The 18606-nt window shown below is 41.1% G+C and overlaps 1 protein-coding gene across 4 annotated transcripts in view; it reads left to right on the forward strand.

Annotated features, from left to right (window-relative positions):
- The first annotated feature begins 2397 nt into the window (after window positions 1–2397).
- The window catches only part of TRPC3 (transient receptor potential cation channel subfamily C member 3), a 38603-nt gene continuing 22394 nt past the window's right edge, over window positions 2398–18606 (forward strand). For all 4 annotated transcript variants that reach the window (XM_065684677.1, XM_065684686.1, XM_065684704.1 and 1 more), the window contains exons 1-2: window positions 2398–3065; window positions 11547–12318. In XM_065684677.1, the coding sequence (XP_065540749.1) occupies window positions 2842–3065; window positions 11547–12318 (996 nt within the window). In that variant the 5' untranslated portion in view covers window positions 2398–2841. The remainder of the gene's footprint in view (window positions 3066–11546; window positions 12319–18606) is intronic.

The following is an 18606-nucleotide window of genomic DNA, read 5'->3' on the forward strand; positions in this document are numbered from 1 at the left end:
TCTGATACTTTGATAACTTTAAATATTTTTGAGAAGAATAATGATTCTGGAGCATTGGCATTATTGACATTATGAATGTTTTCAAACATGTGTAAATGATTCATTAAATGATTCATCCTTTTTCAAGAGGATTCAGCCGTACCCAAAATTTCGTAGGTGCAATTTCACTACTATTAGGTTCCTTGCTTGTTCTGCTGTTTCAGAAGTTTCTGCTCTTTCAGAAGCGTGGCTTCATGCATTTTGCTTATTTGCATATGGCACTTTGAGGCCTCAACCATACCACCAAGACACAGCAATGATGTTTAAATTCTTATTGTCAAGTAAGGCGGTGATGGCTGAAGTTTAATCACACAAGAATTATCATATGTCTGTTTCAATACTGTGTTCTGGTAGCAGCCTGGTTCTTCAGACTCTGGTAAATTTTCTATATATAATTTTATTGTGACTGAGGTTGTTTCCCTACACATTTCAGTTGGAAATACAAAATATTTCTAAGACCGTAACCATACAGAATACATTAAAGATTTGTAATGGATTCTTTTGTTGTCATCCTGGCTGTTTTTCAGGTAGAATTTCCTTCAAATAAACAAAGGGGAAAATTCCTCCACTATTGTTATGCTGTAGAGTTCAAATGCAAGTGAGTGATGGCCAAAATGCAAGTAAAGCAGGAAGGGCAGGATGAAGAAAAGCAATTAATCAAAAACTGCATTAGGAACCAAGTATTTTGACTTGGTGGCTTTGTAATAGCATGGTGAGAAAGAGAAAAGGATTTGGTCAATTTTTCTTACATTGTCCTTTTCCTTCAGTATGAAGAAGGAAAGTTAACTTCCCTGAAAACTTGGACTGGCATTTCCTCTGTAACATAGGTGGTAAGCGGAATCAGATTTGTCAGAAGTCCATGTTGCAGGGATATTGTGTAGTAGAAAAAGTGGCCTTCTACACAGCACTTACAGTGCTATAAGAGATTTTTTGCCACTGTCTCACAGAGCATTCTCAGAACAGAAACAGTTCAATAGAAAGTTCTATGGCATGAAATACACACTGTAATATATAGTATTGCAATTACTTGGAGAGCTATCATTATTTCACCCCTCCAAATGGAGGGATGTATCATGCAGGCTTCTGCAAGGATGACTTAAAAGTCAAGTATTACCAATACTTAGACAATGGAATAGGTAGTAGTCATTACCTTTCATTGTAGAAACGGCAAACCAATCTCTGTTTAGACAATACTCAAATAATGGAAAAAACAGCCCATAGAACATGTAATTCCAGTTAGTGGTGGGAAGTGCAACAGAAAAAAGCAAGAATGTGACTTTCTTATAACTTAGAACCAATATTAAACCCCTCATTTATGCATTTCTGAAGAGGAAAATGAACCTTCATATATGGAAGCCTTGCTCACTTGGGAAGCAAGAGCATTTCTCATTTACTTCCAGATGTACTTTTATGTTTTGTTCTCAAGGGAAATTCTAGAGGCAATTGAAAGTCCATTCCTGCAGCCCACTGCAATAGTACAGGGGTTTTTGTTTATTTATTATTATTTTTTAAGGAACACAGTATGGGCAGTATCTTTTTTTAAATCAAAGGGCCTCTGCAAGAATACAAGGTATGATGCAAACAGATTGTCGCATGGCTGTGCTCTAAGATACGTAACACTGATACAGCATGTATAATTAGGTTAGACACCTAGATTGTCCTAAATGATTAACCCCAAATATTTCAAAGCTACAGTAGCTACACAACGTATCAGTTTCTTAGAGAGGAAAACTTGCTGTACCATGTACATAATTCCACTGAACCTCAATAGGATTTTGCATGCGATGAGAGACGTAAGAAAACACTTCCCTAAATAGTTCAAGATGCAAACTAATTACAGTCACAAAAAGAAACCCCAGTTCTTTCTTCAAAGCTGTAGCTGAGTAAATTATCTCTGTGAAACTCCTTGTTGATTTTTCCTGTGCTTCATGACCACAAATATTGTCCACACAGAAAACAACAAATTTTGAACTTCAACTGTTTTCAGCCTAGGGACGAATATTTCTCAAAATCATGAGCAAGCTTTATGCGGATTTGACCGCTTTTGTGTTTGGGCCGTTTTAACGAAAACCACGCTGCTGTTCACTCTACCACCTGCGCTTCCCTCGGAGCTCGTACAGTGGCGGGCACCCTCGGAAGGGCTCACTGCTCCCTTTGCAAGGACCGTTCAGCGGCGGGGACCTCCCAAGGACTCCCCCACAGGGGCAGCGATACCCGCACCTGAAGAACGGGCGTACCGCGAGCAGCTTTCACCCCGGCGCCGGCGGCAAGCCAGGGCCGCCGGGGGAACACTTGTAACAGACCTGTGCTACCAGCTCCTCCCCCTCATGCCCCCCGGGCCGAGGCGGTGTTGGGCGGGGGGGGGGCGGAGGGGAGGGAGCAGCGTCCCCTCCTCTCCGGAGCGCTCGCTGCGGTAGGCTGCTGCTCCTCTCCGCGGTGGTTCGTCTCCTCTGCCTCAATAACGATGGTGTCCTAGCGAGGGATGATGACAGGGAGAGGAGAGGGACACAGCCGCCGCCGCCGCCGCTGGGAGCCCTTGTCTCTTGCTCGCTTCCTTGGCACTTCCCGGCTCCTGCTGCCGGGCAGCGCATCGCACTGCTTTCCTGACGGGCGGCAGGAGGAGAGGGTGGAGGGGCGGCGATGGTTTTATGGTGAGGGTTTTGTCCTCTCCAGGTACTCTGTCCCCCGCTGGGCAGGGCTTTCCTCTTTCTCCTGTCTCCTTCCTCGCCACGCACGCTGCCGGACGAGGCTGGCCGGGAGCAGGAGCAGTCACCGCCACCGCAGCCTGAGGGGTCCCTAAACATGTCGAGCAAGAGCAGGAAGAGCAAGGAGCAGGGGAGAGTGACCTTCCCTCCACAGCAGGAGGAGGAGGATGAGGGAGCAGAGGAAGAGGAGCAGCAGCGCCGGCGCCGCGGCTGGAGAGGCATCAATGGGGGGCCAGAGCCCCCTCCACCACCTCAGAGAGCCGTTAAAACGTTCCGGGAGCCCTACGGCTACTACCCACCGCAGCCCTTCGCCAGCACCATGTAAGTCGGGGCAGGGTTAAGAGGGTGTCGGCAGGCAACTTTCCAGGAGCAGCAGCGGGGGGCCGGCCGCCATCTCCCCGGCAAGTTGCGGCGCTCGACCCTGGGAAGCGACGCCGGCTGCGGGGCGCCTCGCTCCTTCCTGCCGAGCCCGGGAGCGCGGCTCGCCCGGCCTGGCAGCGAGCAGGGTGAGCGGTGGCGGCTTGCAATGGGCTGAGGGGCAGGGACTTCGGAGAAAGCGCCGTGACGGGATAGTCCGGTCTCTACCTGCCCTCTTCCCCCCTGCTGCCGCCCCCCAACCTCTCGGCTTTGCTCCTTCGAAGCGAGGCGGGGGCAGCACTTAGCGGGAGGCAGGTAGTGGTCCCCGGGCGCTGGGGCTTAAGACATTTAATCTCTTCCTTTGTATTTTTCCCCCTTTTTCTTCTGGCTACTACCATAGCTGCCGAGAAAAACTAATTATTGACTCGGCTGAGGTTTACAGAGCCCACTGCACCCTTTCATACTAGCAGTGCTGATGCATCCTCTTTTTTTTTTTAATTCAGGCTGTGGGAAGCCCACATTCCACACAGAAATACAGAAATCAAGGACACCTGTGCAGAATCATAGAATCATAGAATAGTTATGGTTGGAAAGGACCTCAAGATCATCTAGTTCCAGCCCCCCTGCCATGGGCAGGGACACCTCACACTAAACCATCCCACACAACGCTTCATCCAACTTGGCCTTGAACACCGCCAGGGATGGAGCACTCACAACCTCCCTGGGCAACCCATTCCAGTGCCTCACCACCCTCACAGGAAAGAATTTCCTCCTTATATCCAATCTAAACTTCCCCTGTTTAAGTTTTAACCCATTACCCTTGTCCTGTCACTACAGTCCCTGACGAAGAGTCCCTCCCCAGCATCCCTCAGCTCCTGACATGTGGCTTATCCTTTTGTATGTTGTCTTTGGAAATTTCAGTTTGTTGGTTTTTAAAATGCTGCTTTATATATATATACACACACACACACACATAAAAATCCTCACCATGACTAAACTTACCACAAGAGAAATGTATTCAATTTTACTAATAGGGATGTTAACTTTTTTTTTCCTCTGTCTTACAAAATGTAGGTTGTTCATAATTTATTAACCTGTTCTTGTAACACACTGCAATCTATCATAGACTTACTTTTGAGGGCCACTTGAGTATTTTATACTTTCAGGACAATATTTAGTTCTTGATTAAATTTTCTAATTACCACATGAAAAACACTTTGTTTTGAGTTTTAAGATAACATATTCAGTATTTGTAGAAGAAGCCATAGTTAAAATCACCTAGCGACAACTATAAAGTACAAAAATAATTAGAGTAGTGATTAGAATGGGGTAACCACAAATAAAGATGATTTTTACCACCCCAGGCTAGAAATTCTTCACATATATTCTGCACCCAGCAATCCAGACTTAAAGTGTGGGAGTCTTTCACGTCTTCAGCTGTCTGAAAGTTAACTGCCTTAAGTCATTTGTCTAGGCTGCCTCTGTAGTTGATGGGATGAGAGAGAAAATAGCAGTAGGCAAGGCAGCATTGTCATTTGTCTTCTTTCTTGAGGTGCCTGCCTTTCTCCGTTCACCATAAAAAGAGCCTAGATTCGCTTTATATTTAGACAGCTGAAGCTAGCTCAGGTGAATTGTAACCTAGGAGTCCTAAACTTCTGGATCCCTTTTAGGTCAGTGTCCTCCTAGAACTGCTAGTATATTCCTTTCTTTAAGAAACGGATATTATGCCACCAGGGAATAAAACTGGGGTTTGGTTTGCACAGCTATAGGCATTTGAGCCTGGAGCAAGCTCCATCTGTTGGAATTGCTTCCTGGTATTCTTGTGACCCTGTCCTGGGAGTCTATGACAGCGGTGATTGTAAGACAATTTTTTTTTGGGTGGACTGACAAAAGGGCTGATGTTTATCCCTGTAAGAAGAGTGTATTGAACTGACAGGGCATAGAGAGAAAAGACCCACAACTACTATTTCCCTTGTTATATGCCCATGTTCATCCTTGGCATTAACAGCGGGGTTTTTCTTCTGAAGTAACATTTTGTGTTTGGTGCTAATGTGTAAAATCAGTATAGGTTAATGAAAGAAGTACGAGTATCAGTTTGTTCCATAATACACTCAGACTGACACATGTAAAGCTTTAGTGTGTGCAAAGTGAGTATGAGACTATCTGACTGGAAGAATTTGTAGTCTGAATATTCAGTACTGACAAAAAGTGCAAGGGGAAAGAAGTAGAAAGATGTCAAGTAGTGTGCACAAGAAGATGCACTTAGCTGTTATAGAAATGTCTTCATTCTGAAATCTGTAACAGTGCAAGGTACCAGTCAGGTACAGCTGACTCCCTTCTGTGCTAAGTATTTCTGGAAAAGTAATTAACCTCAGATTCCCACTAAGACTGCAGACTGGATCTAATACTTGTTTCACAACGTAGTATATGTCCCAGTGGGAAAACTGTAGACAAAAACTGTAAATTAAATGTAGTAGGCGTTGGGTGCTTGGTTTCCTAAGTCTCTGTAAAAATTGTAGCTTAGTTTCCTGAGTGGAATGACAGAACTCAAATAAAGGACTGTAAAAGGAGCTTTAAAATTCTTTGCTGCTGCGGCACTGTTTGCTGTATTTGTTCTTTCCTGGAGAGATATTTGCCTTTTTCTGTGTATAGATGTACTCATATCACCAAAGTATAGTCCTTTTTTCCCACAAGAATTCAGACGCTCAGTACTTTTTGTTGAGGAGTTAATGAAGAGCAACTGTAGGAAAAAGCTCTGCATAGTTTTTGGAGCGGGAGGGGAATGAACAAGCTAAGTGAAGTGTGTGTACACCTCCCCCTGATACCTCTTTGTGTTTTGCTCTATTTTTTGACTAATTCTTTCCAGTTCAGAGCCAGAAGTTCTGTGAGCTGACATGAGGGCATTTTGGATGATGGATTATATCATTTCAAACCAGTGGGAGAGTATAGACTTGAGTCAGATCTTGCAGCTGGCCTGATTTATGTTCTGCTGTTCAGCTGAATTAGCCAATTAGCCTCTCTTCTGGAAAGCACAGGCAGTTGCTCACAGAAGGGAGAAGGAAACTCTTTTAATACATTTTAGATTTGGTGCAGGGATTCCCAAATTGGGTGGAACATACGCAAGCTTCCATGCAAACATACATGAACATGCGCTATTTTTACTGGTGGAGAAACAAATTTACCTGCAGCCTCTTTGGCACTCGGCTGCAGCAGAGCTTGGAGGGATGTCAAAGCCTTCATTTGGGAGAGTCAGTGAGGTTGGGGCGTGGGGAGGTTGCCCCTCTAACCCTGCATGTCGTCCTGCACAGGGCCAGGAGCTGCTACCTCCCATGGAACAACTCAGTCTTTTTCTGTGATGGTAACAAAGCAAGTGTCTGAGATCATTCAGTATAAGAGATCTCAGGACTCATGAGCTAAAATACTGCTCATATGTATGTGCATGTCTGAGCACTTACTTTTGTAAGGCTTTAATTTTAAAACCGGGACTTTGGAGGCTACTTTTGGCAGAACAGAGGCACAGTCCACATCTGTGCAGCTGACTGATGTTGTCACTATTCAATGTGCGTGTGCATCACTGTTTCTGTGATGTACTTACCTGCCTATAATCACTGGACTGGATTTCCTTTTCAGGGCTAGAAAAGAATCAAGATCACTAGAGGTGTACTGCAGTAAACCCCACAGGTTTACTGCAGTGGGGTAAACTTGTAGATTATTAATGCTCTCTTTTATTGCATGTAATAGTTCAGGGAGAATAACACCCTGTTCTGTACAGATGTTAGAAAATTGCTCTATGGATCGGAGAAGGCCCAGAATGAAACCTCTGTTTCTCCAGCTTCTTTCCTTTTCCTTTAAAATTGCTTATGCAGTTTGCTGTGTTAAAAAATAGACATAGAAACAAGATTATAAAACTTTTGAATTGCTGTTTTTGAGATAATGAACAGCAGAACACAGGGAATTCTTAGGCCGACTGTTTGTCCCACATTTTTGTCCTGCTGCTGCAATTCTGAAAGTTTGAATGTGAAAAGTTATAGACAGAGTAACAGAATAGAAATATGGAATTGAAACAATCCATGGTAGAAGCAGAGGAATCACTGTACTTATTCCAGTCCTTTGCAGTTGCTGTGCTGCTCCAATTTATAGCCTTGTACATAGGACTAGCTTTTCCCAGGCAGCAATACGATGCTGTGTAAGGTCATCGTAAGTGCGCTGAGTGCGAAACACAAGAAAGCAAGTTGCCATTGCTTGTTTAGTGGAAATTCAAAAAAAAAAAAAAAAAGGTGTTTAATTGCACATACGAAGGTCATACATTTTGGATTAATATAAGGTAAACATAAATATGTTATAATGCAGGATAGGTTTTTGTGTCTTATGACATCACCTGGTATGTAATGAACCAATTAGTTTTTCAGCGTGTATATAACATTGCTCTATCTGAAAGCTTGTGATACTACTCATTAGGTAAAGGTCTTGAAAGGTGGCATTCTTCTTCAGGAGCCGTGGCCTCACTAATGTGAGAGTTCTGCTGTGCAAAACTGAAATGGAGGCGTCCTGTTTTCATATTATTCTATAAGGGGCCGACTTAGGGTCATGTCACATCATGGTTAACTGTTAATTGTCTTGTGAGTTACATTTGTTTACAGTTATCACTGAAGTTTTTGAGAGTTTGCTTAAGAACGAAGCAATGAACTAAACTTAAGCTGGCAAATGGACAAAGGTAGCAATACAGTTAGGAAATAAAATGTGTAACTTGAGACCACCCTTGGTTTGTACTGATGAATGAATGATTCTAAAGAGAGGAGTTTCTGAAGTTCTTCCTTCTTGCTGATGAAGCTCTTCAGTTCCTCAAAAGAGCTGCCTAACTGGTGCATGCTTAGAACCAAATGAAGTGTGTCCAGATTTGGTGGAACTGGTGTACTTCAGTTAACGTGACTGCTTTTGTCCAGTTCCATTCTTCTTATTTGTGCTGAGCTGCAGAGGCTTGAGGCTCCTTACAGAGACAAGGTTGAGAATATGAACTTTAAAGGCTTTAGGAAGTAGAAAACATATAATTATTGCACTCTCAGTTCTCTTTCAATCATAAGTCTAATATATTTAGAGTTGTAACTCTAAATACAACAACTTGAGATTTTGTTGGTTTGATCGGCAAATATTGCATATAAAATGTGCTGAAAACTGTTAAATAGTTAAAACTAAAATTTTAACAATATTCTTCATGCTTTGGGATAGTTCAAAAATATAATATTCAAGAAGAGGAGGGCAGAAAATGGAATAGGAAACCTTGTATTTGATGCTTGTATGCGGTACTCTGACCAGAGCTCTGCTGGCTTCAAGGCCTTCGAATTAGCTGAGGGAAGAGGGGAAGAAGAGAGGAGGGATACGGATGAACCTAACAGTCTTCTGGCTGTGTAGTGCTGTACAAGATGTTTTGCTTTTTATCTTTTTGGGAGGCTTGACTGCATTTTCATCACTAAAATACAGAGTCAATTTCACCTTTATTTTGAGAAGATGCTGCAGTCCGTTCAAATATATACTTTCTGTCACAGGATTTATAGCTAAGGATATCTTCCTTATTGGAAAGATGTTCTAATGCAACACCTTGGGAAGGTTATATCTCTTTATATGGAAGTCAGATGAGTCACCTCAGTCAGACAGTAGGTTTTGAAAGAAAGGTAGAGAAAACAGAAAGTAAGTGTTATATTTTAAAATATTCTGAAAAAATAAAAAATATATAAGGTAAAATATATTGGTTTATATTTCATTAAAGATGAGGCTCTGGATAGCAGTTTAGAGTCTTCTTAAATCAAGAAGTCAGCATGAGTCAATTTGGTCTCTTTTTTTACTTTTTCAATACCCATACTTTTTGTTTCTTCATAACATTACAGTAAACAACTACATTCTGTAGCTATATGTTTTTAGATGTGGAGGAAGACTAGAAATGCAACAGCATAGCATGCAACAAGATCTTTTTTAAAAAGTAACTGTGAAAAGACAGTGTTTGTTGCTTTACTTACTTTTTTGTTGGGGAATAAGGCAACAATCTGTGTCTGTTCACCATGTACACTCTGGGCTCAAGTCTTTATGTCTGAGTACTCCCAAATGTGAAATACGCCCGAGCCTTAAGACATTAAATCAGTTTTGTGTTTAACAGTCTCAAATCCTGTCTGTTGTACAGCCTGTTTTCATGGAGTTAAAGTGGTACAATTTTGGCACATCTCTCAAAGTAAATACCAGTTATCATCGCTGACACTGCAGTGCCCCCGGGTCATTTCTGGTAGTTCTGAAATACTGAACACAGATGAAAATGTAAAAAGATCAAATGCTTCATCCCAGGAGAGACCTGCCTTGGTAATAAGTATTACAATCTCTTCAAGTGGCCTGCAACAGAACTGCGTTAACTGAAATGTGCAGAACATGGACTACCTGTTAAGATATCTGTAGCTGTGATAAAGTGATTGCAATTTTATGTTTGGCTGAATTTATTACAACTGATGCAGGTAGCTGGGAGGTCAGACATATTCTTACAGTCTGAATGGAATTAGAAAGCTGTTACGGCTGACACTACTGCATATGGGGAAATTCAGTGATGTCAACAGGTGTATTTAGTGCAGTGGTAATATTGCTAAGATCACTGTAAAAAAATCAGATGCGCACACAAAAGCCCACCTACATTTAAGAGGCTGTTGTTCTGGTGGTGGGTTTGAACCTGCAGCAATTAGGATATGCAGCTTTTGAAGCTGCCCATGCAGGTTCCACTAGGTTCTCCTAAACACACAGCCTTTGTGCGTGCCGAAGGTGTGTGTGGCATTTTTCCCTTGGTTCTGTCCTTTTCCAGACTGATGGGGTTTGCTTTAAAAGGGCTGTTAAGTATTTTGCTTTGCCCTCAGCATTCGTTAGATGGACCCACATCTCTTCTAATGCACATTAACTGGCTTTTGCACTGAGGGTGGAAGGATCAATTTCCTTTTCAGTTTTTCTCTAGCCTTCTGTTCTTGTTTCTGAGTTTCTCACCAAAGTGAATAAACTAATTTTCACAATGCTTTTGTGAAATGGGAGCAAACTGTCCTTTTCCTATAGATCATGGACAAAGGCTTATAGGACTTAAGGACCAAATTTGAAATTTAGAAGGCCTTTTTTTTTTTTTTGTCTCTGTGTATGTATATACATATACATATATATATATATGTATTCAAAGCACACCCTCCATTAACTCATCTATTTTTGATCAGCTGCCCTGGTATCTCTGTGCCCATCAAATCGTCTCCAGTGATCTCTGTTCCTTGAGGTACTGGATTAACTGATAGTAGCTGTAGCCTGAGATGGATTAGAAGGTAATGGGAAGTGGCAGATGGGTTTCACATTTATTTGCAGAAGGTAGTGAGGGAAGATTATGATATCCCAGGTACCTTTCTAGGCCTTGAACCTCTACTCTGATAAACATAAATGCTTTTCTTCTTCACCCAGCTGTGACCACTTCAGCCTGATCCCATCTATTCTGTTGTTTCAGACCTCACCAGGCAGTTGTTTCTTGTTGTTTTCTCCAGAAAGGTAGTGTCTGCTCCTCAACCTCTCATCCTAGGTTCGTTTTCTTCATGATTCCTAGTCTCTCTTCTCTGAAGCTCATTTCCCCCCTCTAGTTTCCTTAGCTAGATCCATCTCAGCATCTGATCTCTCTGGTATTTCTGTTTGCCTTCCATTGCTCTCAGCCAATAGCTTCACTGGTTCATAGTTCCATTTTCTATGTTTTTTGAATTAGCTTGTTCATTCTTTCTTTTCTCTTGTTCCCCTTCTCTTTCTTCTCTCTTTCTGCTTTTGAAATCAGTTTTAGAGGGGAGTTCACAGGCTCCCTGGCTCTCAGGACCTTTTCCCAATCTCACTTTGCTACGCCTGTTTTTTCTTTGCAGTGCAGCCCACCATTCCAGTTTTCATTTTCATCCAGTACCTCTTTGACTTTCCCATCTTTTTTTCTCTTGTATGCATAAAGGCTTTAAAAAATATGCATATACTCATGTGATGACATTAGATAGCTTCTTCCTTTCAGTTCCTGGAATGGTCGATGTATAATAGATTAGATAATAGTACTAATTACTATTGCAAGTAGTATAGGAGATGTGGTTTTATTTTATATGATGCTGAAGTGTGTTGGGAGGGAGTTCTGAAGTGATATCTTGCATAAAATAAGGGAAAAAAAACCAAACAGTAAGATCTTGTCCATGCTAACGGACCAGAAATGGCCTGTGGCATTGAACCTGTAAGTGCCTTCAGATTGCAGACAAGCAAGCACAAAGGCAGAAAGATCACAGTAAAAAATACTTCTTGTCGATAGATGAGTAAATTACATGGGGCAAAAGTCACTATTGTTATAGCCACAGGAGAAGAGGAAGCTACAAATGACCAACATAGTGAAATTCTGAGAATTTAAAAAAAACCTTTTTGTGTTCTCATTAGGTACATTGAAGAAAGTCCATCTCTGAGACGTATGACTATGATGAGGGAAAAGGGAAGGCGACAGGCCATTAGAGGCCCAGCATTCATGTTCAACAACAGAGGCACCAGTCTTACGGCTGAAGAGGAGCGCTTTCTAGATGCAGCAGAGTATGGGAACATACCTGTCGTGCGCAAAATGCTGGAGGAGTCAAAAACACTCAATGTCAACTGTGTTGACTACATGGGTCAAAACGCCTTGCAGCTTGCTGTAGGGAATGAACATTTGGAAGTGACAGAGCTTCTGTTAAAAAAAGAGAACTTGGCACGGATTGGAGATGCCCTGCTGCTTGCAATCAGCAAGGGTTACATTAGGATAGTGGAAGCAATTTTGAATCATCCTGGGTTTTCAGTAAATAAGCGACTAACTCTGAGCCCTTGTGAGCAGGAGCTCCAGGATGATGATTTTTATTCCTATGATGAAGACGGTACCCGCTTTTCTCCAGATATCACTCCCATAATTTTAGCCGCTCACTGCCAAAAATACGAAGTTGTGCACATGCTGTTGATGAAAGGAGCAAGGATAGAAAGACCTCATGATTATTTCTGCAAATGTAATGACTGTACAGAGAAGCAAAAGCATGATTCTTTCAGTCACTCTAGGTCAAGAATAAACGCATACAAAGGACTAGCCAGTCCGGCTTATCTGTCCCTCTCCAGTGAAGATCCAGTACTCACTGCTTTAGAACTCAGCAATGAACTTGCCAAGTTGGCCAACATTGAAAAAGAATTCAAGGTAATGACGTGTGGTGTTTTTGTTATTATTTTAAAGTTGCTGCTACTTCATGAAATCCTTAGATACTTTAAATTATTTCCTGTGTCTTTACTTCTTCGATTGCAAATGCTTTCATGATATTTATTGTCTCTTTTGCTCTTGAATTTGAGGTTTTAATACATAAGTCTTGAAAAAGATAATATTTAAATGAAATGAAATTGCTTTTGCACCTACTGTGTACAGGAAAAATTGGAAAAAAAGATAGTGTCTGTTCTGATAACCTCGTAGCAGACGAAAACCGATTTTGAATTGCTGTAGCAAAGATCAGTTTTAGGTATAAATGCTGAATAATGTAGCGCAATAAGCAAAAATGTTACTCTTTGCTTAAGCATACTGCAGTATTGACCTTATTCTCTCTTTTGTATTTGTACTAATTTTGAGTGGTGTCTAAATTGTTAAAAGTACAGGAAGTGGAGGTTTTGATTAACTTTTTAAAAATGTCTCTTATTCAAAGTCAGCTGTTAGACTGATAACAGATGTAGGTGCTGTTATCTGGTTTTGAGCTGTATCTGGTTTCGTATGTCAGTGCCGACTCTTCTCTGTATTTTAGCATCTCCATCAGATCATTAATGACTTAGTTAACTGTTGCCCAGTTCTTTTTTCAATGGTTTTGAAGTTCTTTTGAATACCTTGAAGTACCCACCATCTCTCTTGCCTGTCCTCTTCCCCTTCCCCCCGTCACCTCAACCAAACCCCACCAAAAAAAAACCCAGTACACTGCGTGTAATAAGAATAGCTCAGCTTGGGGAATGATAGATTGCTCTCAGGGGGCAGTAGTGGTTAACAACACTGTGTTCTGCAGTGTTGGGTACTACTTGTTTGTTTAATATCATCATAAACAATCTGAGAGAGGCAAAAGATGCATTAACCTTTTGCTAACTCTATGGAGTACTCAGAAGGGATATACCACAACCTGGAGAAATATAGACAGAAATTATTAAAGTGAACTATACTAAGACAGGAAGGAACAGTTTTAGACTCCTGAGAAAGAGCAGCTCCAGATCTGGCTGAGTGATTTAAAATGTGGTTTTAAAATGAAGTTTCAGTGCTGAGAAGGATTCATGTATTATACCACACACTAATGAAGTATAAAAGTCAGCTTAAACCTTTCTTTTCCTTCCTTCACTGAAGGAACCCACTCATGCCATGCTCTGTATTGTATAATTTGGCATGTGGATTGAGTACTTCCTCAATGTATTTATGTAGGACTGTAGGAAAAATGTCAGTTTTTAATTTTTCTGTTGAAAATGTATCATATTGAAAGTACTGAAAGTTCTGTGAAAGCTCTTTGTGAACATGAAATGGAAGAATTAGAAAATCTCATCAAATGCACAGAGCCTGTTGGCTTGTGTGCTTCACACAATAACTACAGTTATGTTCCTCATTTACAGACCATTCTAGAGGGTTAAATCTCTGATGTATAAAATAACTGTCTTATTACTCACTGATTCCTTTTCAACTAGGCCAACAACCTGAGAATCACAGAGTCTCCAGAATCTTGTGCCTAAGATGGAGATTTATGTGTTGTCTAAATAATGCCTCAGTGGTTGTGGATACAAGACTTCTTTCTTTGTTTCTCTGCTCTTGTTTTCTCCTTCAGATTTATAGGGAGAACTTTTCTTCTGGGTGCACCTTAGAAACTCTGCCATCCTTTTTTTTTTTTTCTTCGCAATACTGCATACAAATTTTGTTATTGTACCTGTGTTCAGAAACACTGAAGGGCTTAGGGACTCAATTTAAGTGGCACATAACTTCCTCGGAACCCAAAATACAATCTCTGCCACCAAAAGCTAAATTAAGGCAAGCTGTATCATGTTTTTATAAGGGGAGGATGCAGATGATTAAAACTGAACAGAAAAATTTCAGTAAAAACATAAATTCATGGAAAGCTTCTGTGCCATGAATACAATTCAATCAGGAAAAAAAAAAAAAGCTTGAAATTTTGCAGGAGAAAAAGCAGTGAGTTTTGCTTGAACTTTTAATTTCAAACCAGAACTAAAAAAACAAAAGAAAACCCCAAAAAACTTCAGTTTTTAAAATGTGAAAATATTCTGGTTTTCAATTTTTCTCTTCTTCACGGTTTGTTTTGGGGTTTTTTTTTCCCCTCTCAACTGTTTAGCCTCTAGTTTGGGATGACTAAGAACAAAACAAAAAAAATCTACTTTTTTCACAGATTTTAATATTTTTGGATAGTACTTATACAGCTGCTAACCTTGCCAGGTGCATAAGATAATTCAGTTTGGGCACCTGTAGTACAAATTGTTCCTTGCTTCCTGCAAGCGTGGAAATTCCAGCTCCTCATCAACCTCAAAACATGTCAGTGAAAGATTTATTCTCCTCATTGACCTCACATCTGTCTCTCTTCCGTGTGATTTTTATGTGCCTTAGGGAGCTCTTTCTGTTTCTACCAAGCCTGGTAGGAGAGTTGCTTGTTTTCCTCTGACAGCAATGGTTGATTGCTCTTCCTGGGGAGATGGGAGTGGAAAATGGAAGGAAGGAGGAAAAAGAAGAGGCAAGGAATTTTTTAGCATCAACTTTAAACAAAATCCGGGAAGGTCTGTCATTGCAAGTCTGAGAAAACCATGTATTCCACTGGGGCTGTAGGAAGGTACAATGGCATGGGTGTAATGCAAGATGCTGCACTGAGGGCACTGAGGACTGCAGAGACAGATCAAGGAGAAAACAAGCAGCACGTCTGTGTCTTATGGAACTACTTCATTATAAGAGCTGGCCACATTTGATGTAAATCTGATTTGTAGCTGTTAGTTCAGTGCTTTCTTTTCTATACGTATGCTATCTGAATGTGCTTTGTCACATCCCTAGGGAGAAGGCTCTAGTCCAACATTTGCACTCCCTATGAGGCAGAATGACTGATAGACTTCTGGTGCACTTTCCTTTAGGACCATCACGGGAGATACTGAAGTATTCTAATCAAATTCTATCTATATCACAACACTGATCAGAAATGTTTCAAGGAAAATAGACAAAATAGTTCATCTCCCACAAAAAAATTGACAAATCTGTTTAAAGGAACTTATGGTGATATTAATGATTTATACTTAGTAGCTATGGTACATTAAGGTCCGTACATCTCATAAGCATGCTTGCAGCAATATACCTCCTCATATGTGGAACACTTATACAGAAAATACTCTCTTAGGTGGTTTTCCCACAGAGAAAGAATATAGGGTGAACCTGTTTAAAAATGCCTAAGGGCAAAGCTTCCTGGTAAATACTTGCTAAATTTTACTTCACATTTTTTGCGTATGCAAAGTCCACTCCGCCTCTGTGACTTTTGGTTTACACTAACGAATGTTTGTGTGAAAACCGGAGTTTACACAAGTGTATTAGAAATGTGGGAAGGTGGCTTAGGACATTAATTCATGACAATCAGTTTCCTGTGAATAATAAAAAAAAAACAAAAAACACACCTTTATAAATTCCATGGATTTTTAATTTTTTTATCTTTTTTTTTATTTTTCGCTTAGAAGTGAGGAGAAAAGATTCAAAGAAACCAATGAACCTTGATTTTTCCTGGAAGATAAAAGACGTGTAGCCAAGAATAAGTATTGAAAATGAGTTTTGATTCCCTTTTCATCCACAAGCTTCCTTACTCCTTTGTAAAATCCTCATTCCAAGCTCCTCTTGCTCTTTTTCATCTTCCATACTAACTGCTATTGCACCAAATTTCAGTCTCTTAAAGCAGTTGATTAGATTCTTTCCTGTTAGGTCTTTAGGGGTGTTTTGTATGTAGTAGAGATAATTAGAGAGAACGCAGCACTGCTGATGAAGTCCTGTGTCTAATATGCAAAACTAGAGTTCTTCTTTACTTTAAACTTCTTCACCGATTTTGGTATTTACAAGGGCTTTTATGACCAGTGTGTCTGATCAGAAAGCATTTTCAAACTGTAACAAATCTGATGGCTTGATTCTTTTCTTTTGTTCAAAAGGATAAAACCTGTTAAGCTAGTGTCCTGGGTTCAGCAGCAGCAGTCATTTCTCTCCTTCTCAGTACCTGGTGCAGTGCTGTGGTTTTGACTTTCAGCCTGGGAACAACGCTGATGACACCGATGTTTTTAGTTGTTGCTGAGTAATGTTTAATCTGACCAAGGACTTTCAGAGTCTCATGCTCTGCCAGGGAAGAAGGGAAGCTGGGAAGAAGCAGAGACAGGACACCTGACCCAGATTAGCCAAAGGGGTATTCCATACCACAGCATGTCATGCCCAGGATGTAAACCTGGGGGGAGTTACCTGGAAGAGCTAGACCTCTGCTCGGGTCAGGCTGGGTATCAGTCGGCAGGTAGTGAGCAGTTGTATTCTCTTCCCTTGTTATTTCCCTTATCATTATTATCATTGGTGGTAGCAGTAGTGATTTGTGTTACCAGACTGCTCTTATCTCAACCCGTGGGAGTTACATTCTTTTGATTCTCCCCCCACCTCCCTCCAGGAGTGGGAGGAGGAAGGGGGAGGAGTGAGCGAGTGGCTACATGGTTCTGAATTACCGGCTGGGCTTAAACCACAACAGTTAGAAAAAGCCATGGAGTGGTGTTCTACTGGTGTCTGTCTTCATGAGAGGTTAGAGATCTCAGAGGTGTGCTGCTTTGTACCTGATAGACTGGCTAGGGAAGCTCAGTCTGGACCTATATCTTGTTTTAATGTAAATAATGTGCTCACTACCATAGTTGGAGTACCACATTTTCCAGTCCCAGTAGGACCACAAAATACCAATATTCCCTATTTTTATGTTTTCTTCTGTTTTTAGCAGATCCTGATCACCATAGCTGCTGTGGGTAGCTAAAGGTAATCGATATTTACTCTCCTCCCTGAGAACTTTAAAACTGTACTGCATAGTGATGGGAGAATTTCTAGCAGTCAGAGCAGCTGATGGAACTTTCCTTTGGAGTCACCATAGATGAAAAAACAGGTCAAGGTAGCCAAAAAGCCATATGACAGTCTCTGTATACCAGCTTTCAAAGAAATGTTCTATTTCGGCAAGCTCAGTTCTCACAGTTGAAATTGTGCTAGCTGATACCATGTCAGTATTTGGACCGTCATAGCAAGGATCAAAAAGATTGTCATCCCGCTTTATATAGGATAAATCCCTGTTCCCAGTTCTGATAAAAGCTCCTGCCGAAACCAACGGAAGATGAGGACGTGCATCTAAAAGGGGAATCTGTCACTGTTCCAAGTAAATTTACATAATGTTATCTCAGCTGAACTAACAAAGAGTGCTCAAGCTTGATCTACGGTTAGATCTAACCTTTAAAAGGACAAGGTCCAGATCTATAATTGTTGCTGCAATTATGTGCTTGATTTGCATATACAGTTCCTCTAGTGTTACATGCTGACTATATACATGATCTCAAAATGGTCGTGTAATATGTAATACTCAACATAAATCTACGATTGCATATAATGTGTGTAATCTAGTTATGCAGTTGTGCATGGTCACAAACTGTGGTGCGTATAGGAATGTGGCTCTCCTAATAGAAAACAGATCTATATGTTTTGTCTGCCTGCGTGTGATTGCTCAGTGGAAATTTTCTTTGGAATAGTTAAAATCATCTGAGTGAAATCACTTAAAGTTTTTTTTTGTTCATATGCTTTGTTCTTTGCACACAGATTGATAGGTTCTGTAAAATTCATAGATAAAGTCACATGGTAGTCCTTAGTTTTGTGAGCAGAGAGCACACTATGCCGAGCTGGGCAGGCTGAGGTCCAACCACTGGTGTGTGCCAGAGTCCTCCTGTGTGCTCATGAGACACAGTTCTGCAGTTCCAGTCATCCTCAGTCGTTCATTATGTACCGGTGACAGCTACAGTAGCTGTGAAGCACAAAACACAGGCTGATATTTTTGGTGTAAACAATGCGTGCATAACCAGTAATTTATTTTTGAGAGGGATCATTTAAGATGATATAGCTAGTGAAATCAGGGGAATTAGGTTGTGAATTAATGGGAAAAGGACTTTGTTCAAGGAAGTGGAGTATTATGACAAAAATAGGCTAAGAACCCTACTTCAGACCTAAAGTCTATAGGTGCATCAGTCTGGTGTTCCCCTGAAGATAAGGTTCACATTAACAAGCTGCCAACTTGCATAGTATGTATCAGGGTTTTTCATACATGAAGGCACCACACGGGGGTGGGGGACCATTAGCCTTATTTAAGACATGGAAGAGATGAGTGGCCTGGTGGCTTCATTTGTATGTTCTTCAGAGCAAGCAGAGGTGTGTGTGGATGACTGAGACCAC

The sequence above is a fragment of the Lathamus discolor genome, chromosome 1 (genome assembly GCF_037157495.1).
Source record: "Lathamus discolor isolate bLatDis1 chromosome 1, bLatDis1.hap1, whole genome shotgun sequence".
Taxonomy (NCBI): Eukaryota; Metazoa; Chordata; class Aves; order Psittaciformes; family Psittacidae; genus Lathamus; species Lathamus discolor.